We start from the raw sequence: 25,197 nt of genomic DNA on the forward strand, positions 1-25,197 counted from the left end.
ACCAATAACAAAAGAGGAAGGTTCAGACTACCTCTATTCTCTTCTTCTTTTGCCTCTGCTCTCTCACTGGCCTACCTCTCTTCTTCTTTTGCATGTATTTTAGAATTAAAGCGTTCTAACTTGTGTATTTATTTTAGTTCTTGGCCCCAGTAGAGGGCCTGTTTTTCGAAACATCTTGGACTTTTCACCAGTAAATTATAATACAATTTTCTCTTACTGGATTTATCTCGTTTTTCCCCCTTTTTTGTGCTATAAGGAACAGTATACCTTTGATTTATTATAAGCCTGTTAATGACGCAAGCTCATTTTTACGGGAAGTGTTTTAGTGCGATTAGCCAGATTGGTGTTGCAGTGAGTTTGGCGGTTGCTGAGCGCTGATTGCTCTGCGCATGCGTAGTTCTTCCTTACCGCTCAATTTCTTCTGTTCACATTTGACACATTGCTTTTAGTTCTAAGGACAGGTAGTTTACTTTGTTACGCTCTCGTGTACTTTTGAAGTTCAATTTAGTAATTATTAAGTTGGTTATCGAATCTATCTCATGTTCCGCTCCCATAAGTGTTGTAAGAAGTTAGGTGATAAATCGGCGATATTTTCTAGATAACTCTTCATTGCCTTAACTATGAACAGCGAGCGGCGGCATGGGTTCTTGTGTAAACAAAATCATTCCGTTCACAGAAGGAAGAGGAAGGTGCTAGGTATTTTTAGCTTTTGAGGCTTCAGCCATTCACAGAGGTAAAGAACTTCCCGTTAACCGTTTTTCTTCATGGAAGCGTAAAATTGGTGAAGGATTTCCAAAACAGTTTAGAAAATCAGGTCAATATATGAACTTGCTTAAATCCTTAATCTTCGCTAGTGTTAGTTATATTTCATTCGTTTCGTCCATGACTGAAATAAAATGGCCTTTATCGCAATTCTATTTGCAACTAGTATCGATAATTCCATTATTTTTTACTCGGTTTACCTTCAGCAATTTTAGAATAAGACAGGCACATGGAAAAATCAACTGAAGAAAAAGATATAAAGGATTATTTGAATGTATTGCACTTAAACTTCATTTGAAGATAACAATAAAAGAGCTACTATAAATAATTCTAAGGAACTATTTTAAACGAGGTTCCGCACGTTTACCCAGACGGAAGTACTGAACGCAATGTTCTCACAACCCAAAATAGCCTTTATGATAATTTTAAACATTGAAAAGTAATCAAGTCAGATCCGGCAAAATGATTGTCGAAACATTTCTAGAGCTTCCTGCAAAGTACTGATGTTTTTCTGGCTAATTTCTTGGAACAAACAGCGCCGATTCAATGTTTCATCTCCGCTGGGAGAAGTTTCAAACAGTATCTCTCTCGACAATTAAAAACACAACAAACTATTCCGCTTAAAATAATGTTTGAATAAATTCTGAATTTTCTTTTTTTAATTATTTCTGACTACCAGGCAATAAGTCTATTTCAATTGATTGAATTGAGGCCGAACCTGCATGAGTCTAAAGATAAACTTTGAAAGGAACGAGGACGTGGTGATTCGTTGGCTTAAACAAAGGGGAGATTCGTCAACTAAAATTTAGAATTATTTTTGTAATCGCTTGACACTCAAAATATTGAATTAACACTCTCCAGTGTTTTGAATAAGACCTTTCACGTAAATTCTATATTTTTCTCAGCTACATAGACCTCTACATACACAAACACACTTCGCGATTCATAAATTGCTTCGAGTATCTCCCACGAGCTGACTTCAATAGAGTTAAATTATATTAACAAACATCGTTCGACGATAGCGCGATGGAGTTGAATTTTCATTCCGCGAGCCAGTGTCATCAACGAAATTTGTCTTTTTCATTGACACATCTCAATTAGGGCTTCTTGCTAAATTTGCATGTTTAAAACTCTTATACTAAAGTCAGTACAGGTTAGGACTGAAAATCTTGCCAAACGGCTAAAAAGAGAGCAAATTGCTCGACTCAGTGACCAGTAAAAGCGCTGTGCCCATTCATGGTCAAAAATCATGCTTTAAAAATTCAGCTTCTTTTCATGAGTTCAGTGACGAAAGTAGCAGTGTATTCGAAAGTGCTGTAATGTTTGACGTCAACTCTTTAACGAAAACAAAAGAACTATATTTGTCCTAACAGGTTGGGACCAACATGTGACGTCACACAAATGTTGTACAATAGTTATTGCGTCGTTACTTCCATGTTGATTTAAAAATATAATTATGATTCGTAAACATACCGTTTTATATCAATGCTTCTTTGCTACAAATATAAGATTGTCTGACGAAAGTCTGCAGACTGTACACTTAAAAGCAAACAGGAACTAACTATTTCTATTTCGTAACTAATTCACTGCTCTATGTCGTTATAAGCGGAATAGCGTGCCGCCATTTTACAATGTTATTTTATTCATTTAGTTAAATCAAATTATCAGATTTCTGCACTAATTTATCATGCGAAAAATAAAGTATGAGCCTCCAAAGGGCAATAAGGTTCAGTAGTCGCATTCGGTTCCATTAAAACGAGTTCTTACTTTATTTCGAATAAAAATTTGACTGTCTGACTGAGTGACTGAGAGACTGACTGACTTAGTAAAAACGAGAATAGGGCGATGACTATATAAATTAATAACGATAACTAAATAAATTAAGAAACACAGTGCTGAGAGCGACAAAACCTATCATTTTTTTTTTTAATTTGCACTGTAGCGAAAATCAATGCCCATGCTTTCATAATTTTCCAGGTCACCTAATAAAAAAGTAATCGTGCGAAAGCTCTAGCAACGAGGAATTTACACTGGTCGTTATATATGAAAGTGAACTGATCTCTTGAGTGAACTCATTCGTAATTCAAAGATATACGTAAGAGGCCGTTAAGAAAATCTATAACTCATTTACAAGCGGAACTAAAAAATATTTTCAGCGGACTAAATTAAAGAAGAATCCACTTTTGTGACTCGTTTGTGGGAAGAAGAGTTAAGTTCATTTTTGCCCGCACGGGATAACCTCCATACCATGGGTTTTCTATTCACTATGGGTCATATAAAACACTGGCTGTCACCAAACTCGGACGTACCTCATAGCAGATCATAGAAATCCGTGCATGTAGCATCTGCCTGCAGTAAGTAAATTTGAGTTCAATTTCTTTGACATCAACGTCTTTGGTAGCATTAATTTAACTTTGAAAATTTACTATAATATAAAGTAAGTCTAAGTGATACTATGCAGAGCAAGATTTAGCGCTGAGCTTATCAGTAAAACTGGCGTTCAACCAACATCTTATACAGGCAGGATGGAAATAAGAAATTTAACCAAGGGAAAATCATTGCAAAGGTTGGCAACACGTTTTTAAAGTTTTATTTTTAAATTCTTCATCAATTGTTAGTCGTCACAGCCACTTCCTAATGAGTCTCGTCATGTCGATTGTCACCAGTGTTACCACTGTGTTAGTCATGGTCGATTATGCACGAAGGCATTTCTTTAAGTATCGCAAACTCATCAAATCGATTCAGGGCCTCTTCATATGAGCCCGGGCAACCGGGCTGGCTCGGTTTCCGAGATCTCGCCTCGCTTCTCTTTCCTTCGTGAAAACTTCGATGTGTTCATATGAGAAGCCAGGCTGGCCCGGTTACCGAGATCTCGGGTTTTTGCGACCGAGATCTCGGTAACCGAGATGAAAATTTTCCCATATGAACACTCCAGCCCGGCCGCGGGTAACCGGGACACAACTTTTTAGACGAAATAGCTTCGCTTTCGCAACATAGCGGCCAAAATGGGATAATTTTTGCCTTGTATGTATTTCCACTTTAGGAGTAGGCGAATTAGCTTTAGTAGTAAAGTTGCAAGGGTCCACAAAGCTGCGACAGCCGCGAACGATACAAGTTTATGTTCCACCATTTTGGTTGTGTTTCTTGGATTTTATCCCGGTAGACTGGGCTGAAATTTCCCATATGAACCGACAACAAAATTCGACCCGATAACCGAGCCAGCCCGGTTACCGGGCTCATACGAAGAGGTCCTCAGTACAACAGATGCTCCCATACCATGGTAGTATTGAGTTGTTGAAATAATTCTTGGCTTCTTCCTGCAGTTCTGACTAAAACTTGCATACAATTTCACAAAACAAAGCAACTTTAACCTCGTTGAAGCGTTTTCATGTCTTTCTTTCCTTTTTTTTTGCCAAAGACCTCACGTTTGATGGGTGTTTCTTCAAAAGTTTTTCCCAGTCCCCTCGATCTAACTCTTCGACTTCTCTGTTGTCTTCTTGAAGGATAACAAGATTCAAACCATGTTCACTCGATTGTGTTCTTCACTGATTTTAATTTTACTCCGGGAGTGTTATCTATACAACTCAGTAAAACGTGACATGAAAGAACTTCGGTCAGGCGGAACGGGTAATCTTTCTCGAAAGAACTTTGTTTTCAGGGTTTCAATGTTCATGATTATTCAGGACTGAATAGAGTTCTCGACACACGATGACTACTTTAAACTCGTAACGACTTATTTATTGGCCCACCAAGACGGGTTTGATCTCCGTTGAAAAAGGTTTCAAGACGAATCAGTTGGACGACAGTTGGTCGCAAATGGGACTATCAGATTGCTTCATACTATCAAGATCTATCAGCGGATCGGATTTCAAAGTGGTTTTTCTTTGGACCTCGGTCAAAAACGTATCTAGGCACGTACCGTTAAAATTTGTTTTGAATACGTGCCATATTGTAAGGTTGTGCCGAACGTTCCGACCGCAAATAATTCAAGCGTTACACAGTCTTTTGATCGCCTGGTGGGTATGTATATAACTGAAGTTTACACTGAAAGCTTTACTTTAACTTATGCTCCTTTTATACTACCACCGCTGTCGCTGTAATCAGCCCTTAATTAACATTGCTATACACATCGCAGTTTACTTTAATTTCTTTTCTGTTCAACTGCAGAGGCTCGGTCTTGAAGCAAGCACACTGACACTTCTCCATCACATTCCCTCAGACCTTGTAAATCAGCTGCAAGAACTGAAGGCAAAGCTCTGAAAAAGCCGATTAAGTCGATTGTTTGCACCCCGGCTCCGGCTGTTATGAGCGCGACCAGAAAACGGTACTAAAGACAACAATTTGTTAACTAGCTGTTGAAGACCGTTCAGTTTCTCAGAGGTATTATAAACTCGGTGAAGAACTGGACTTGCTAGAAAAAGTGTAAGATCGCTAAACAAAAACCAGAAAGATAAGTAAAGCTTATGTAGTATTCTCTCGGTGTTGATATAGGCGGTTACAGGCTCTGGGTGACACAGTATGTAGTGAGTTGAGGGTTACACTTTAGGTCAGGTGTATCTAGTTGTGCGTCAAGGAAGTTTTCTTTTAACAAATGAGTTTCCGGCTGTGCACAAAAGCTTATCACTTCCCTGATGTGTAGCAATTGAAGATATTGACTGCTTTCCATGTTAAAAATGTCAGCAGTGTTTTACATGTCCAGAAATGTTTAATAGGCGGCTGAACAGGGTATCCCTGGATATGATCACTTACGTCAGAGGCACAAGGGATATTTTTTGATTAACTTGAGGGAACTAGGGATAACTTTCCTCTAAACGGGAACTTTAAATTTTGCGAAAAAAAAATTAAGTAACTATAGAATTAAATTATTTGGGAACAAGGGAGAAAATGCGAAATTTTTGAAGGGATCAAGGGTCTCCCCTGAGAAGACCTCAGACATTTTATTGTCTTTTATCTTTTTAGGTATAGTTAATGAGGACTGTGCTCTTACACAACACCAACTTTTATACCAGCAATCCCAGTCACGAATTAAAAAAATTGAAGCCATTTCACCTAAACTGAGACTTCTCATCAATGTTACGCAATAATGTAACACAAAGATCATATGAACAACAAATAAATCTAACGAGTGTAACACCACTCGCGTAACTAACACAGGAGGAATGGTTGCCATGCAATATATTGAAAGATCGAAAGTGATCACAAAAGTCACAAAACGAGAATATTTAGCTTTAAAATGTCTGTACTGCATGCTCCATGGAGTCCCAGACTTAGACAAAGATGGAGACGTTCATTTCAAAGCTATATATGGACTTTCATCGACAGACGTTAAATTGCGCAGAATCCTGAGAATCCTTTGTATCTATTGGCCAAATACTATCAGTAACACCAGAGTGTGGGAGATCACAGGACAAATGCTTTGAGACAGTGGAAACAAAATAGACTGATAGGGAGAAGCTACACCTTGACTGAGACTGAACATGTCAGCTGATAGCGTCCCGAGAGGTAGAGGAAACTGACCACGAAACAACTGCATCGACGTTTTAACGTACGCGGTACTTGATGGCCGAGAGCCTGTGCTGACTTTGCAAGACAAATAACATTTTTGGGATACAAATGCAAAGTCTGGAAACGTTTTACACCCTCATATTTTGTCATGTTTCGTCCCTGCCCCGAGCTTGTGTTCTGCCTGCAGTTTTAGTTACTGGTTTCGCTTCTCAGTTTGCAAACATGGCAGCCATTTGTGCTGTGACTACTTTTTACTGAAGGTCTGCGAAGTTCGTTAAATCTATTTCGCTCGAGTATTTCTTTTCGGGTTGACTTAGCTGAACTTCAAAGAAAGAGAAAGCTAAGGAACTTGGAGCCTAAATTGTTTTGCTTGGCGAGGTCGACCAAGGAGCAAATTACTACAGAAACGGGATGAAGGGAACATCCGTTTTTCCTCTACGGGGACTGAAGTGGGAAGTGGGAAGAGGGGGGAGGGGGGGGGAGGGGGAGGGAGGAGGAGGGCGAGTTGTGAGTACGGCTATACGTAGACCACCATGTTTCCAGACAGTAATTGCACAATGTCGGAGAGCGCGTTTTAGTTTTGTGTACTTTTGACACTTGCATCTACAATAAAATGCATAATACTATCTTACACGCTCTTATTATGCCAAATATGCCATAATGGTGCCAAATTTATGACTTAGTGACCACTCCAAAGTTCAATATTGAAAATTAAACAGTCTTAAGCGAAGATAAAAATACATTACTGTCGCCTGCTTAGTAGTTTAGTTTAGGTAAGGCTCTTCTTACTTTCTATTAACCAGGTCGTCACGCGCATTTTAGTTTTTGTAAATATTAGACAGGATTACGTCTCCGTTTTTCATTTTTATTTAGAAAAAACATATATGCAGTATGAAAGTGAGTATTACACATTATAATGGTGCAGAGAGAGAGATAGTAAATAGCAATTCAGTTAGCGATAGGGTGGGTGTTGTTGCGTAATCCATTCCAAGGGAAGTATAGCTCTCACATATTCGATGATTTGGAGAGTATTCCACTCTTCAAAGTCGATCTGCTAAACGTAATGAGCTATTGTAGGAAATAATAGAGGTTCTGCTCATAATTTGAATGAATTATGTCCAATAAAGACATATAAGTCTGTCAGTCCAAAACGAGTTTTATTTCTTCATTCTTTGCAGCTTTTGTAACATTTTGATCTCGTGCCGCGTGAAGAAAAGAGTAAGAATATACGTCAAAAAAGGCTGATGATATTCTGTCACTTATTATGAATAGAATAGGTTTCACAACGTCGTAAGAATTTTTCTTACCTTCAATAGTAACTTTCTTTTGACATCCGGTGCTTGTGTTTTTCGCGTCGAATGAGGGAAGCCCCATTTCCGGTTGTATCTCTCATGGCTGGTTGATTGGCAGGTGCTCGACCAATGAAAAGGTCGTTTTCGTCACGTGGGGTGTGAATTGTGCGTCACACAGCTGCCCGAAATCTCCAGATTTTTAGCGGATGAAGGACTTCAAATTCTGAACTGGTTTTGTTTAGCAGGGTATCGAATATGTAGGCACAGAAAGCAAGGCTTCAAAGGCGCTGACTTCCTCTCGAATTGTCTGAGGAATCACCTCTTTCTTAACTGGCGTTAACCTTGTTTTGTGGCGCGGAGTTTACCTTCGGTTGTCGAACAGCACACTACACTGTGTTGATGTTCTTTCGTAGAGCGGCGAAATCTTCTGATATATTGGGCACTGCATTGCTCGTCTTCTCTCAACTTCCACGGGGATTTTTTGTGCTATGAGTCGAAGTCAGACCAGTACTAGCCTGAGAAGTACAAATTTTCACACTGGGGGAATGTCGTCGGGGTAAGTGCTTTAAAAAGATTTGGAGCTTTTATTTCGTATGCGTTAGAACATAGTTCTCGTCAACATGGCGCGTTGAACAGGCTTGTATGGTAGTGTATAGACAATGTTGTCGGCAAACTTATGATAATTTTGTCGGGAGAAAACGCCCGTTGTCTGAGTAATCCCTGTTTTATAACGTAACTTAGGTAAGGGGCAAAATTTCGGTGATCTTGCTATAGAAAGTTTACGATTTAATTCCGTGTTCATTTTGCCGCCCCCTCAGAATCTATGCGAGGGAGAGTGAACTTCCGTACCCATTTCTTATATTTCTTGCACTTTGTTGTTACCGAGTTATACCCAGCGGAACAGTTTAGCAAGCCAAGTTACCTTCGTACGAAGATCACGGAGTCATTTTACGGTTTCGAATTCTATCGAGGATTGTCGTAAATTCTGAACGTTTCATACGTCACGTCGTTGAAATAATTCCCGAAAGTCGTTAAACTGATATGTTCTATTCTAAACAATAAGGGCTGATCGTGGTATTGCTCATGATTTAAGAGTTAACATCTTTTGTTTGTGGCTTTTTGCTCGCGATCTGAAGCAATTATTCTTTGAGTCTAATATCATTCGACACATACTCGTTGCACTTCATTTTATCGTCTGATATTTCATATCCTCGGTTATGGAAAGGGAAGAGAAGATTTTCTGCGTGTTTATGAAATCGTAAGACTTGGTCTTACAAAACTTAAAGAAACCAAGTTCACATTTCGGGAAAATTCACTTTCTTTTATTGCAACGCCGTCGAGTTTAATAACGAGTGTTCCATTATTGTGGACTGTTGGCACGTCGGCGATAAATTTGTTTATGATCAAGTACATTCAAACTTTTCGTCTTTCGCCTGGTGTTAATTTTGTTTCCTTTTCTTCGATGACTGCATAAGGTGAAACGGTTCTTGGTATAATATCTGGATGATGTGATGCTAGTCACTCTGCCCTCTGAGAATTGACAAGAATAGATTTAATTCCTTTTTTAGTAAATTAAGAATTTCATCCCATTTCAATGGGCACGTTTTGTATGTACGCGTTTGTTGTGTAATTTCGTGGGGAAAAACTTCAGACAGATGGCTTTCAAGCATCAGACGGACCAGCTTCCGCCAAATATTGCTAGTAAATTTTTAGAACAGATCTGTTTCCGAAATAGTCTATTTATGCACAATTTGAAAGTCTGGAAGGTTTTTTTGTTTATTGCGTTCGTTGGCAGGAAATGTAAAGATTATTATTACCGAGAATTGGTTCATAAACAATTATTTTAACTTCCTGAGTTTTGGGAATGGCAATCTTTTCTTTTGTAGCAGTATACCGAAACCGCATTTCATCGGAAATTTGGCGTTACTTGAAATCAACATCTGTACCTGCATTCGAATTATTTTTCCCAAGTGGGCTTTCAGTTTTGTATCAAGGGCCTGCTGTTTAGATTTCTGCACTGGACATCTCAGACACTCGACGGTAATGCTATGTCTAATGTTATACGCTATAATGATTTCTTGGGGCAACCTTCGCTACATGTGTATACCACACGTTTAGTGCAACTCGGATTGGGAAATCTCTGTGTTATCTTTGACACCAGTTCCTAGCAAATGTTACGAACTTGTGATCGCGTCTTTGACCAGCTGACTGTTGAATCGAACCCATTATGAGCCAATACAAACCACAGCATTAACACTGCTTTGCAAGTATTTTCTGTCAAAAGGCAATGCAAACATTGACAGGCTTTCGTCAAATGTTTGCTATACATGGTTATTAGGTCTGTGTTTAATGTAGTTTGTGGTATCTAAGGAGATGGTTTGGCCAGAGAGAAATGTATGAACTAAGATACGAGAGATCTGGTTTCCAGTACAAAATTGGTGAATTTTTTGCAGTCCGTGATCCTGTTGAGTAACAGGATAAAATTTAATTTCCATTGGTAACAAACGTATGCTGATCTTGTGTCTGACTCTCAAACTTTTTTTTCCTTCAGCAGTATGTGGCATGATTCACCCATACCCAATCATTGTTGTTGAAATAATCTACAGTTAATAATAGCAAACAGCTTGAATGTAATAGTGAAATAACTCTGTAAAGCATTTTATAAAAATAACTTTTACAAGTTCTAGTTGTAAAAAATATTCTCTCACTGCTTGACATTTTTTTAAAGAAAGTAAATAGTGGCCACTTGATGAATAATTGTAGTGTGTTTAAGAATTTCCTAGGCATGGCTAGGAATGTTATGGAAATGCTTTTACAAGTACAAAAGGCTTTGAGTTTTGCTTTAAATACTTTGTGCTCGTTGTAGCTTGGGAAATCCCTGTTGATTTACTATTTAATTTGTTATAGTTAGACACTTGAATTGTAAGTTTTATTATATGAAAGTTAGATATCACTGTTTTGTTTTATTTGACTTGAAAAACATTATTTTGATCATGTGCCCCAGACATGTGACATGTGATTTGTGTTACAAACACTGGCAAGTTTGTCATTAGTTGGGAGATTATCTTGTGATGTAAAAGCAGTAATTAAAGAATCCCCTCTATGGCAAAAAAAGAACTTAAAACAAAATAGACATTAATGCCAGTTTGAAAAAAGAAAGGCCTACTTTTATTTTTAATTCCATTTTGGGAAGAAATCTCTGTTGTTTGACTTGTGCTGACTAGCTTCAGCAGTTGTAAAAACTTAACTTTGAAGTGTGAAGTACGCATGACAATACATAGAAAAAAAATCTTGACAGCAGTATTTTCTTTTTATTACATGTAGGTTAATATGAGAACCTTGATTTTGGTGCTTTTGTTTAAAATATGCTAAACTTACAATCTCTTAAGCAATTATACCTACAAGATGTATCATTATGTGGACACTAAGTCCATTGCAATGAAAGGAAAGAATTAGTATAACTGGAGCTACAAAAATGTACGTACATGCTGAAAAAATGTATCTTGGTCTTGGAGTTTAGATAAATATATTCTGAAGTAAAATGTGAAACTCCAATGATAATATATACTGCCTACACTTAAAAAATTTATCACAGTTGTGTTGATTGTTGATAATCAATATTTAGCAATACTATTCTACAAAATGGTGTGCATTATTGCATATACCTACATTTACCTAAATGTAGCAAGATTGACAGGCAAACATTGGGCAATATTCTCCAAGATTTGTTAGGGATAATTGTTTTGTAACTGTCAATAATTTGTGTTCTTATAACCAGATGATCTGCAGTTGTGCAGTGCACACATGATCTTGTTGGACAAATCTTCTGTAGTGCTTTACCTGTATAACATGGCAAACTGGTGTGCAGTTGTATGTCAGGGAATCTGCTATTTACGAGTAACAGATAGTAAAGATTTCCTGTCCACATGAGACCATTTTTTTTTTAATAATGACTACTATGTTAGATGATGATAATTGCATACAGGGTGTATGGGTTATTGACCAAGTGTGAGGTCAAGATGGCTGGATATTGGCCAAGTTCTTTTTTGCGTGTTTATGGAGCGAGACGTAGTCAAGGTCCATAAACTCACAAAAAAAGAATGAGGCCAATAACCAGCCATCTTGACCGAACAAGCTTGGTCAATAAAGGATTTATTATATGGCTTTCAGGGAAATTTTTCTTGTGGGACACGGTGGGTAGTCCCGAGCAGGCAAGATAGCTCCATCTTGCCTGCTCGGGTAGCCAATCACAACGCAGGATTTGATTCATCTTGCCCGCTCGTGACGCTAGCCATATAATGATATCCCTTAAATTACTGGGGCCAGGATATGTAGCTATACCTTTGGTCCAAAAACCTCTTAATTTTATGGTCTGGATCTACAATGTTATGCTAACTTGTTTTATGTTATAATAGTTTACAGTTATACTCATTATACTCATCACAAATAGATGAGCTTGGGAACTGGTGCCTGTAAGGTTAGTGGGGAGCAGAAGCAATAAGCGGAAGGGGAGGTATCCATGGCAACCCTGGAAGCGGGAACCACCCCCAGAAGTGGCTGCTAACTGGCACCGTCACACTGAATGAATCAGTGGAAACAACTTACCTGACCCATACTTACCTAGAGGCCAGCAACCGAGAGGGAGGGAGGGGAAAGGGGTGGGAATCCACAAAAATTCGCTAAAACACAGAGCAAATGATCCGCAACAATCAGCTAGCAGCACTGCACGTGTAATGCAGTGAGACACAAAGCCCTGCAAGTCTCCAGAGGGCTTGGCGGCAGGTCATGTACTGTGAAGGGAGAAACCGCTGACTGCATTGGTTTGAGTCTAACTTTGCCTAAATCATATTTAGCCACATTTACAGTTATACTCATCAAAGAAATAATCCACTTTTTTATGTGAGTGCCTGTGACCAACTAAACATGTGTGTGTCTTTTCAATTCAGATTAGCAATTCATGAGCGAGAGAGAGAAGAGGAACGACGACGAAGAGCAAAACTATCAAGGCAGGCCTCTGTGAGTGTAATCATTTCATTCTTTTAGTTTCGATAGTCTCAGCATCTAATTTCTCGTTAAGTCATCATGGCTTTGTCTTGACCGTGAGAATAATGAAAACCATTGACTTGCAGATCAATATTGTCTTCAATTTACCATTATATTATTTGCAGAAGTGTAATGCTACATTGGGGGTTTACAGTTTGTGTTGATACTTGGTATGTTAATACATGTTAGCACAGGTCTGGAAAATTAGTTACATATTTTTTTTTTGATGACCAAGCCAGGCCTCTGAGCTTGTGGACAGATGACAAGTGGCTTCTCTTGCTTAGGCAACAACAACTAATAAATGTTTGACCTTCTTTTGATCTGTTGTGATACTGATGGTCATTATTTATATTTTTCTTTTGTTCAAGAGGTCATATTGGCAATATTGGTTGATCTGTGTCATTATCTTTGTGTGGTAGACCACAATATTGTTAATAACCAATCTAAGTATTGTAAAGCTCCCTGAGAAATATCACGTTCAGCAAATGCAGGATCATTTTTTTAAACTTTAAACTTGAAACATTTCAATTTACATTTACAATGTCTACCAAATTTAATCTTGTATGCACCTTGTAATGGTTCCAGTAGAGAATTCCAAGACTATGAAGTCAATTCCTGACTTGTAAAGTTTCCGTTATCAAGAGTCGAACTTTCATTAGCCCCCCTGTTGAACCTGGAATTATCTGTTGTGATTGCTCAAATTACTTACTAGAATCACAGCTTAGCTCTAAATAGATAAAACTGTATTTGATTTAATGATATTATAAATGAGACATTTTTCTTTACAAAACATAAAACATCCATGTATTCAAGAGGGATGTGATCACTTTATGCAGTCATACAACATTAATATAAATGTAGATTTTAAGGGAAATATTTAATGTTGAGTACTGAGATAATTCTGTGTGGATATAAAGGCTCAAGAGTTCCAAAAAGTGACTCGGTACAGATTGTTTTGACTTGAAATATCCATTGGTTACCAGCGAGACAAATATTATCAAACTTGTAGTCAGGAGGTCAGATCTTAATGCACAAGCTTTAAGGTGGAGAACATTCATGCAATGTATGTTAGAATAACAGAATTTCTGTTGCCTAAGTTTGGTGGCTCTGATATTGATCCAGTTGCTACTTGTTTGGATAATGGTTTTGAGTTTGCTTTGAAGAAATTACTGCCAATTAAAACTGCTCTTATCAGAGTTGCATTTGTTTCAAAGAAAACTAAAAAGACAGCCTGTGTAGGTACATTAATTAAGGGAGAGTGGCATACATGCAGCACATGATGGGAAGGTTGCAAGTAATACTGTTGATTCTGTTTGGCTGTATGTTCTTTGACATATCGTATAAAAAGTCACATTTTTGTAATGTCCACAGTTAGCAAACTTTAAAACATTGGCCTAAAATTTACAGACTTATTTACTATGTGAAGGAAACTTAATACTAATTAGTTTCTGTATTACATTTTAGAACTCTGCTGAGCACCCATTATTTCCAGAACCCAAAAAGGTATGTCAGATATTGTGGTTATTGCATCTTTCTTTCAGGCAATCCTCTAATGTTGTCAGGTGGTTTTGTTGTCACATGGTGTACTATAAGAGACAAGAGAACAGAGACATTACAGTGAAAAGCAATGATTAGTGCTGCTGCCCTGATTATGCAAGTAACAACATATGTAGATCATCCTTGTACCATAATCTAAAAAATAAACAAAAATTTCCTACGTGTAAGAAGCAACCTGAAATATTCTTGGAGGATTTCTTTTTTTTTTTTAAATACTATGAATTTTTGGGGATGTTGAAATTTCTGATTACAGGATTACTAGGACAACCTTAATATGCTAGTCCCTTGGTTCTTTGTTATATTGAGGTTTCACTGTAAATAGAAAGAGATTTTCACTCCAGTTATGGTAACATGTACAGAGTATTGGTGACCAGCAGCTCTGAATTAGGTTATTAAGAAACCATCCTGTAAAAAAGTACAGAATAAAAGCTGACATTACAAACAGTACTACATGGAGCTGTGACAGTATGTGCAACAAAAATTTACATTTACACAATCAAATTATTCAAGTGATTTTCCTTTGTTTTTCTCACAGTTCTTAAAAGAAGTTAAAAATATTTTCTTGTCTATATTGAGTCATAGAAACTTTTGAGAAAGTTTTTCAGAACTCACAAGACTTTATAGAAACTCTGAAAATATTTTGTTATAGACCTGTTGTGACACAATATTACCCCTGGTACAATTTGGTTTTTTTCTTTTTTTTTTCATACACTTTATAATAATTATATTTCCATACACCAGAATAAACAAAATGCATTTATGCATTTCAGGGTCATTCTTTAATTTTAAGCAATATAAGAGAATAAGAATTGCATTTGAATTGTTTGTTTTACTTCTAGGTTCAGCCTTCAGTGGAGGATGCTCTTCAGCAAAAAATTCAGGTAAGACAAAATTGCCATTCATCTCTTCTCTCAGATTCCTGAATTAAAGGAGGTCTTAAATTGGACTGACCCCACATGATATTTTTGGTTCTCCTTTCCCCTTTTGGTTGAAAGACAATATTTTATATTGCAATTCTAACACGTATACAAGGTCTGGGAGTGCAAAGCAATAAAATTATTCATCTATCTGCCTCAATGCAATATGTTATATTTTACTTCCCCTAAGTATCAGGGCCAAACTGTTGTCTTGAAATGTCTGTCGATGTGTTACTTGGTGACCACCTCTTAGTTTGAAGCGTCTACCACCAAATGGCGCTATTTTACCAATAACAAGGTATTCATTAAGAGCTTGGCAAATTAGAGGAAATGCCACCGCAATATGGAGTGCAGACTGATTTATATTCTAGGTTAATTTTTTTTTTTTTTGGAATATCTAGATCTTTTTCTCCAAGGAACACAGTTTGGCACTTTCATTCTATTTTTATGCATTGGGAAACTTCTGGGAAAACTAAGAAGTTTTCCAATTTGTATTATTTATATGCAAGCTGTTTTTCCTGCTGATGAAACCTTTTACTTTGTTATGTCCTAAGCCTTGTTGGCATCACTTTGGTGATTTGCATAAATTCGTTATTGAGTGCCTGGGAACACAACTTTGCCAAACTGCTTTCAAGCATCTTGACCAGCCATTTTGTTATAAAGAACATACAAACTTGTCACTATCTTCCAAAGGACAACAATCCCATGCACCTTTTCGAAATGCTTGCAAGAAGTGGCTCATTGATATTTCAAATGATGCTTGCTGATGTGGTTTTGTTTTTAACAGGCCACACTGGGGAAATTTGACACTATTGGATCATCTCTTCTTCGACATGGCAGTCATCTGCTAGGCATTCAAAGACTACCACAAACTCCTGTAGAAGGTGACCAGAAGTTCATCTTTGATCCAAAGTTCAAAGACTCGAAGAACTGTAGTGAACTAAAGAAAACTAAGGCTGCATTACCTAACAAACAGGCATGTTTAAAAACTGCCAGCAAACTTTCCAAAGAAGAAGTGAAAAGTTTAAAAAATCAGAAAGTCGATGGCATTTTAAATGGTACTGGACATTCAGCTACAAAATCCCCTCTTGTGATCAACAAGGCACACAACACTAATGCTTCATCTAAGAACTCAACCTCATCACATTTGAAGTCTCCAACTCTTAAAGAAACTACTCCATCCAAGTCTGGTGAAACAAAAAAGACCCTATCACATTTGAAGTCTCCGACTGTTAAAGATACTACTCCATCTAACTCAGCTGAAACAAAAAAGACTCTATCACATTTGAAGTCTCCAAGTCTAAACGAAACTACTCCATCCAAGGCAGTTGAAACAGAAAAGACACTATCACATTTGAAATCTCCAACTCTTAAAGATACTACTCCATCTAAATCAACTGAAATGGAAAAGGCTGAGGTTAAGACTGTGGTTAATGGTGCATTTAAATCTCATCAAAGTGATGGCAAGGAAACGGACAAAGGAGCAGTCAAAATTAAAGGACAAAAGGAAGGCAAAAGCCACAGCGAAAGAGAGAATGGCAAAAGCTGTAAAGAACAGACCATTAAAGTCAGCTCTAGCAACAAGAGTAAACCTCCCAAACTCTCTATGCCTGAACGGTAAGAAATTAGTAAATCAGCCAATCAGAGTGCAGCATTCACAAGTGAATTCTACTTATGTAGAATACAGGTGGTGTCCCTCTTTTCAGGTGTCGCTTCTCATCTATGGTGAGTCTTGAACAAGGCAGCTGCTATTACATTTTCCAACTTGTTACTAAAAATTTTGTTTTATAATATGAGTTAAATTTGTCACAATTTTGATAGCATTAGTTGGAAGGATATCTTTCGTTTAGGGTAAAGTTTCATTCCTGGCAGGATTAACCATGTTGACCTTGTAAAGGAATATTTCTCAGTAGTTAAAACTCTGAACATCCTATTTCTGTGCCGTATATTATGCACATCTTCAACATGGCTATAGCAGGGTGAGAGTGGTTTAAAAATGGCTGCACAGACAGGATATGAGCATGTGTATCCAGGGGTTTGTTTCCTAGGAAATCGTTTGCATCTAATTACATTTTCTCTTTGTCTTCAGGAATCTTGCTGCATCCTCAGTGGAGGTAGGGTTACAAATTTGTTTCATTTGAACACATGAAATGGATAGAGAAAATAAAGGATTTATAAATGTAACTTAAAATGAATTTTTAGGAGGATTGAAACATCACTGCAACATTATTATGTTAGATTCAATCTGTTTTTAGAAGATTCCTTGTGTGTTGTGATTGTTTCTGCTTCTTATCCTTGTAGTTGTGTAGAAATTACACAAAGTTATGTAATAGGCCATTTCCCAGTTGTCTGTTGTCTTTGTATCAAGTTATCAAAACAAGCCTTCAGGCAAAAAAAAAAAAAAATGTATTGCACCTACTCATTTTCATATGAAAAGATTTGCACAAGGACCCGTTTTGAAAAAGAGGCAAAGGCAACATGGATATGGCTATTACACCTTGACTGCTTAAGTTTTTGCAAGAGAGTATAGCATTGCACTTGTCAGGTTTTCTGTAGAAAATATATTATTTTTACAGCTTTAGATGTTTGAGTGTCGGCTAAATAACCAGTCTTTTCAACAAAGTTTATTCTCTTACTCCAGTTATTAGAAAGGTTTTTTCTGAATCACAGTTACAATAGTTTTGCAACTGTATGAACTCACTGTACATGTAAATTAGAAGCACATTTTAATTTGTTGGATGTTTTAGATGGAACAAACAAGCAATAAGCATGAATCTTTATGCATTGACATACTGTTGCTGTTGTTGTCCATAATTATAAAGTGATGTTTAACATCTATTTCCTTCTTAAAAATCATCAACTAACAGATGTATTTTGATTATCGCTTAATTCTAGTAACCAATTTAAGGCAATCCTTGTAGACTTTCATACTATTAGTTAAATGGTAGTGTTCAAAGAAGTAAGCTGAGACTGTGGGTTAATTTAGCTCCTTTTTTAGTTCCTCTTTTTTTAGCTCATCTTCCATCATACTATGTTGAGTTTTGCGGGCAATTAAATTATATTTATATAAAATTACAATTTTTGAAAAGTGGCAAGCATTATTTCCAACTGTTGCTAATTACTGGAATGATTGCTTTGCAGCATGAAAGAGCTTCTGTTTAAGTAAATCTTCTTTTGTTTAGTCTTTGTGTGGGTGGCGGCCACAATAGAATACTAATAAATTATTCTTGCTAAGATAGAAACCCACACAGAAAACTCTTAAACTGATTGAAACTTGAGTGATGGTGATGTGGTTTAGACATTGACTGATCAATTTTCATTTCATAACTTGTATGGTTATTGTTGCTTGTTCCTTGTATATTTTGTTGATGTGTTATTACCTTAAGAACAGGGCTGTTAACTTTGAGTAAGTTGTGATCACCTTGAGGAAATTTGCATGTGGTCATCTTATTAAACCACGTTGAATTCTAGATTAAAATTGGAATTTTGTTTTGGTTGTCTTTGAAAGAATATCTTCTCCTCCTCATAAAGCAGATGTGTTTTGGTGAATTGTAGTGTTGATTGAAATTTGAGGCGAGTGTGCTTGATCATTTCAGATACATTTAGTTCTGCTTTATTTTGTGGGTTCACTGTCCAAGATTTTTAACAGTAATAACCAGAAAGTCACTGTTTTTGACAAAAAAATGTCTCTTATGTTGTTTTTGCCAGTATAGTGATTTGCATAACAATCGCACTAAAATATAGTCAGCTGATTTGGAATATCTGCTTTTCAACACCAGGTGTCGCAACAATACTCAGTTCCAATTTAACAAAGGATTTTTCTTTTTTGTTAAATTAAAATACAAATCACACTATGTGGTAGCAAAAAATAGAAGTTATTAGTTGTTTGGTACAATATACAATGTGTTATTTTTTAGGGAAAGGGGGGGAGGGGGGAGTTTGGTGAGAAATATCCTTATCATGTTAAGTGAAGCTGGAGATGCTAAACTGCTGTCACATATTCATCTCTAATGGGTTCTCTTTAATCATAAATTTGATGGTTTGTGTTTGTCAGTTAGACCTTAATTTTACTGTTGCTCTTGAATAAATCTAAATTTGTCAACTTTGAAATTTTAATCATAATTCATGTGTAAAGGAAGATATGCTGCTTCTTTTCCCTTTTTTCTTATCACAAAATTCATGTGGCTGTGGTTTTTATTAGATTTGTTCGTTCATTTAAGGCAAGTAATATAACTTTGAGTAATTATTTGAAAGAAAATTTTTGTTATTGTCATCAGGACATTTTCACAGAGTTAATGTTCTAAAGCAACAAAGAAAACAGAAAACATTTCAAATAACCACTTAAATGGTTTGTTTTGGTTGTTTCAATCCAAACTCTATGTACAAAATTCATGACACAACCCTAATGCTTTTGCCATATTAAAAATTTTAAAGTAAAAGCAAGAAAAGCTCTCTTTAATTACATCTCATGCCCTCAGGATGTATTCATGACAGGCCATCCTTGTGTAGATACTTCAGAAGGAATTAAAATTTTGTTGACCCAGGGATGTAAACCAATAATGATTCATTTTTCATTTTGTACCAAGACAGGTGAAAAGTGAGTTTGTGAATACTAAAAGGCCTAACCATAATTCTTTAATGTAATAGCCTGTCAATCTTCTTTTTCTATTCCAGTCCAGATTGTTCTGATCCTTTCCTTTAATTTTGAGAAATTTTTGTGTCATTTATAGTGGTTATTCTGCAATTCATTGTTCCCCTTGCATGATCCTTTAAATGACCATAGACTGAAAAGAAAGTTCATTTGCAATTGCTTAAAAGCCAGCTGTTAAGATGGAGATAACAGTGTCGGAGATATAACTTATAAATTTCCCTTGATCGAGTTGCTGTTTAAATTCTGTCAGATGCACTTCCTATCTATTGATGTTGTACTGTTTGATTTTTAATGAGACATTTCCCTCACTACACTCTTTGTGGCCTATTGGGAAGAGCCAGGTTTCCAAGGTTTGCCATGTCAAAGCCATTTTATGTGATCTATGTAAGTGTTGCAATATTATTTATGTCTATCCTTTAGTTATGTAATGATTGTTCTTCTTTTGCTTTTCCTCCCAGCAGGAAAATCATCCTGTGAATGAACCAACCAACGTGGAAAAAATCATTGCGGTAATATATCCCACTTTGTTTTATTTGACTTAAAATCGAGCAACACCTCTTAGTTCCAGAGATAGAAACCACAGTGTGGTGACTTGATTGGGTAGCACCAAATGTTTCAGATTCAGAAAATTTTGTATTCATTGTTCCTTGAATAAACCTTTAACTAAAAATTTGAGAAGTTTAGTTCCTCATGAATCTACATTTTAATGACTTCTGTGTCTTTGATTACTCTGTAATAGAAACTCAGACATGTGGAGAAACATTGCTTTTGTTGTTTTAAAGAACACATATTAAAATTTTTGTGGGGGTTGACTGAAATTTAAGTTTCAGTTAAGTATTTGTTATCCTCTTAGTGTAGGCTAGTCAGTAGCTGCCAAATTAGAAACGTAGCTTATGAATCCATCCACTCATGTCTGTACTGATGTGCTGAATAAAGAAGGGGCCAACATTTTTAAGCCTGAATCATTCACCATCTTGTGTATTTAACCTTTGTGAATCTGCCAACCAGCCATATTGACCACTGACTGAAATAGTAATACAGCCCCAGGCCTTAGTCTTAATGGACAGCCAGTGAGCTGAAAATGTTGAAAATCTACTGACCTATGTGTACTGCATTAATGTACATGAATAGGCATCTGTCAGCCTTAATCGACAGCCACTGGGCTAAAATGAAAAATCTACCAGCTTATCTTTACCACACTTATGTACTGATTAAAACAGTGATAGGCTTTTCTCAGCCTTAATCAATAGCCACTGGCCCTGGGCTAGAGTAGCTTCAAAAATCTACCAGTGTGCTAAAAAATTAATTGATTAAAGCAGGGATAAACATCTCTTAGCCTTAATAAAAGGCAATTTGGCTAGTTTATGTACATTTACAACACTGGTAACATCACAGCCTTGTAATCAGCAGCAATTTTGCAGGGTTGGCCACATCTACCAGACAGATACGTACTATGTATACTATCAAAGCAGGGAGTGTCATCTCACCCTTAATCATTAGCCACTGGTGAATCCACATTTACTGGACTACATTGTAAAGACTACAGTGATAGACTTGGGATGCCATGCAGCTTAGTTCAACTGTGTAAACCTAGTAGCCCACTTTATTGCTACAGTAAAATTCTACACATCCCGTAGCCTGGTGGGCCGTAGTCTTCTGAGCTATTGGAGAGATAATGAACTAAGGAAGCAACATTTGCAAGAGAATTTCATTAAGACTCCTAGAATGCAAATAAATCTTCCAGTGTTAAGGACACATGGTAGCAACAGGGCTGTGTTTGTTTTAACCATGCGCATGATCTGTAGCTGTAGTAAACCTAACCACCGTCTTATACAGAGCAGTCTTAAGTCTAAAACATGGCCACTTTCACTGGCTAAATGTTGAATAATTTAGTCAGAGGCTTTTTCTGGTTCAAGGTGCAGCTATTGATAACTTTTGGCTGGAAAGTCAGTTGTCTGACTTTTACAATAGACATCTGTTTCATTTAATTGGGTGACATAGTAATGTTAATTGAAATTCTCATTTCTACAGGAGATGCAGCAGGTTGCACCACCTCTCACGGGAATCCACACACCCATCAAGGGAGGAAACTCTATCTTTGCATTTCACAGAAATAACATCCAGGATAACTCGGTGTTACCGGTGTTGCCAGTTAAGAGGAAACCTAGCGGTATGTTTACTGTTACTGCTTATCTGTTGGCTATCTTTTTGCTGAAGATTCTGGCATTTTTTACACAAAGTCTTTTAAATTGTGTAGGGCATTGTTATTGATTTTGGATTTTCTGTTTGCTTCTAAGTAGAAGACACAGAGGGTAAAAAGGACACCTGTAATGGAGTGGTTCTGCTGGATGATGACTTGATGCTCACTGATGAGAGTGATGATGAACATGTAAGTATCATTTTCATTACTTTTTGAAACTTATTGTGAAATATTTGCAAAAAAATAGGGAATATTGTAAGAAGGAAAAGGTGCCTGTGTGCCTCATTACTTTCTGTTGGAGAAATATTAACCAGATCCTCCTGAATTCACTTGTTACCATCCTGAAAAAGGAAGAAAGTTGACACTCTACTGACATCAGTTTGTTTTGTCCCTTTAAGGATCACCAAGCTAGTTCACTGTCCAAGACTACCAAGTGAGTTTTCTTGTTTTGTTAAATCACAATGTAGGTGCTCAGGGCTGGAAATAACAGTCAGTCATCAGACATTGTCCGACCAAATTTTGAATATGTCCGGCCAATTTCACATTTTGATCGGACATGATGTCCGAACATTTCACCAACACCCATTGTCCATCCATAAAATTTGGTTATATAAATTGTTGAAAAGGCTCGAAGTTGTGACCGGTACGGTTGCCAATGCCACTAAAATTTCATCTTTGGCGGCCAAAAATTCTGGTTTAGTCGACAACTGAAAATATGTCTGCGTTCACAGGCTACCATAAATGGTGACTATGTTTCTGTGTTGACAATAACGGTTATTTTCTCAGTCATTATGACCTTCCAGAAATATCTAGTGAAAGATCTTTGCTTCTATATCAATCAACATAAGAAAAGAAAGCAATGATCCTTTTGCTTTGCTGTAAAGGATTCCCTCACATCGGAAAACTTGCAAACAGCTGATCGTGTTTGAAATCGCCTTATAATGCATTGCAAACCCTTGAGCATTGAGTATGTCAAGTATGCATACTGATTGTGATAGCGGCCAAAAAAGTCTTGGAAATTTTTTCTTTACAGATGTTATGCATTGAGTTCTTTTCTGAATAAAATTTCACTTGATTTTTATCACTTACTTGCCAAATGGCTACTCAAGCATTATTTTAAATTTTGGGCCCTTGACTCTGCACTGACAGTTTGAGCCATATCCAGGACCCCATCATGGGCTTCTGCCATATCATAAAGCAGAAGTGTTCATCTTTCCTGTACTTGCCGAATAAAGTACTTTTCAGAAATCGCCCTATTATCCATTACGTGGATTGCGATATGCTGTTAGCCCTTCATGTATGTACCCTAGAGTCAACTTTGGTCAGGAGCCCATCATTAGGTGCCTGCGCCTCCCATACTAAGCCTATGTCGCAGTATTTTTACAGACTGGTCTATTTTTAGGCTTCTTTGCCCTCAAAAAAGGTCAGTTCCGCTCTATATGAGCGTGCATCGGTAAGGGGAAAAATGGAGGCCTCAGGTGGACATGGCAACCTAATCTTCCGGTGAAATTATAAAGTCTCTGCTTGTGATTGGTCACTGAGGTTGCTGCAGGGCTGAATTCGTGGTAAATTCAAACTAAAAATAGATCGGTCTGTGAAAACACCGGGAAAGGAATAATTGAGGAAGTTGCACACTCCTAGTGATGGGCTCCTGCGTAGAAAACTAGGTTTGCTTGAAGAACATATAATCAGGAGATAACCAGGAGAGATTGGTGCAGTCATCTAGTAGATAAAGTCATCTAGTTAATCATAAGTGATAAATAAATCAAATTTAAATACAGTTTTGAACGATTTGTATTGAAAATCTTTGCAGTATGCTAATAAATTTTCTTATGCTAATTAATTATGCTAATCAATTATGCAAATTAATGTCCAGTCAAATTGATAAGATGTCCGACCAAAATGAAGATTTGAAAGGACACATGTCCTGTTAAAGAAGAAAAATTATTTCCAGCACTGGGTGCTAGTTTTTAACTAAATTGTTAGTCATTAGCAGTGTATCATATTGTGTCCTCAGCATTCTAAAACTGTATTGTTTTAACAGGGATACACGTCATCGCTCACACTCAACATCTTCAAGTGGAAGTAGTAGCGAGGATAGTGATTCAGACAGCAGTGATAGTGACAGTGATTCAAGTGCTTCAGATTCAAACAATAACACAAAAAATAAACCAGCCAAATCTCCTGTTCACGTCCCTTCTTCCCCTCCCAAGGTAGGTGCCAAGGCAAGCAATACGAAAAAGGACAAATTAGTTCAATTCCTTTTGACCTTTGGAGGCCATGGAACCTAAGAAATGATCACCTAGTAAAATTTTCTTGATACTACACTGTAGAACAAACTCTCCTTACAAGGAATGAAGTGATTGGAGACTAATAAGGAGAAGGTCTGTGTTGACAGTAGAGAGCTTAAGCAGACCATGGTGGTAACAGCAATAAAAACATCACTAACAATAGGGTTAACAGACAGCATAATAGCTCTGCACCTGCATTGTTAATTGTCATACATTTCATAGCTCTCCTCAGCTAAAGAAAAATGTGAAATGACCAAATTCTAAGCATTTGGAAAACATGACCCACAATGGCTACTTTGTGGTACGGAACATTGTTATTACATATTTAGTTCAAGCAACGTTGGTGAATAAGAACTAATCTTTCACTAGGCGTGTCCTATACATTAGTTGTCATCATCATTGCTTAAGCTTCTTGTTATTTTGAGTGCAGTAGATCCTCAAGATTCCAAAGCCATTTTAAGTGTTCCCTTGAGTGCCAGCTGTTTGATATCAGAATTCATATATCTAAAGAGAAGGTTAAAAGGATAAAGACTAAAGAGAAACATAAAAAATGTTGCTTTGTAATATTGTCAATATTTTCAGCATACAAGTGGAAGAAACTGGGGTTTAGATCACTTATTCAGTACTCTTAATCAGTCTTCAACATCACCCACCACTAAGACAAAACCAAGTCCATCAGCAGCTAACACTGTGGGAGAAGATGGTGTTCGGGGAAATCAGGTCGCTCCTGCTGCAAATGCAAATAGGAGCTCCCTTAATTCCCATTTGGGTAATCATGTTAAAAGTGAGAAGAAAAGCCCTTTGCCCATGGCTGTGGAGGAAAGTCTGGCACCATTTTCAGCTGGTCTTCTTAGCAACAGTCCTGAACTGGATCATGGAGTTGATATTGAGTCATTAACAGCAAAACTAGAACTTCCTCCTGAAACAGATGATAGTGCAGACCCAGCTAAACTTGTTAGTAATGAGCTTGGGAAAAAGG

At 37.1% G+C, this 25,197-nt stretch overlaps 1 protein-coding gene across 4 annotated transcripts in view; it reads left to right on the forward strand.

The window, feature by feature from the left end:
- The first annotated feature begins 4,641 nt into the window (after nucleotides 1-4,641).
- Nucleotides 4,642-25,197, forward strand: part of LOC110054759 (uncharacterized) — a 31,424-nt gene continuing 10,868 nt past the window's right edge. The window contains exons 1-13 of one of the 4 annotated variants that reach the window (XM_089272506.1): nucleotides 4,642-4,782; nucleotides 4,930-5,086; nucleotides 12,506-12,575; nucleotides 14,067-14,105; nucleotides 14,999-15,040; nucleotides 15,864-16,693; nucleotides 17,166-17,190; nucleotides 20,186-20,236; nucleotides 21,759-21,897; nucleotides 22,028-22,116; nucleotides 22,326-22,360; nucleotides 23,972-24,140; nucleotides 24,801-25,197. The exon at nucleotides 24,801-25,197 is cut by the window's right edge and continues 838 nt beyond it. In XM_089272506.1, coding sequence (XP_089128632.1) covers nucleotides 5,067-5,086; nucleotides 12,506-12,575; nucleotides 14,067-14,105; nucleotides 14,999-15,040; nucleotides 15,864-16,693; nucleotides 17,166-17,190; nucleotides 20,186-20,236; nucleotides 21,759-21,897; nucleotides 22,028-22,116; nucleotides 22,326-22,360; nucleotides 23,972-24,140; nucleotides 24,801-25,197 — 1,906 coding nt within the window. In that variant the 5' untranslated portion in view covers nucleotides 4,642-4,782; nucleotides 4,930-5,066. Of the gene's footprint in view, nucleotides 4,783-4,929; nucleotides 5,087-6,757; nucleotides 8,116-12,505; nucleotides 12,576-14,066; nucleotides 14,106-14,998; nucleotides 15,041-15,863; nucleotides 16,694-17,165; nucleotides 17,191-20,185; nucleotides 20,237-21,758; nucleotides 21,898-22,027; nucleotides 22,117-22,325; nucleotides 22,361-23,971; nucleotides 24,141-24,800 lie in introns of those variants that run through there. The other 3 variants (XM_089272507.1, XM_089272504.1, XM_089272505.1) reach the window with 3 other exon arrangements.

This window comes from Orbicella faveolata, unplaced genomic scaffold (genome assembly GCF_042242905.1).
Source record: "Orbicella faveolata isolate gen_17 unplaced genomic scaffold, um_ofav_v1 contig_35, whole genome shotgun sequence".
NCBI lineage: Eukaryota > Metazoa > Cnidaria > Anthozoa > Scleractinia > Merulinidae > Orbicella > Orbicella faveolata.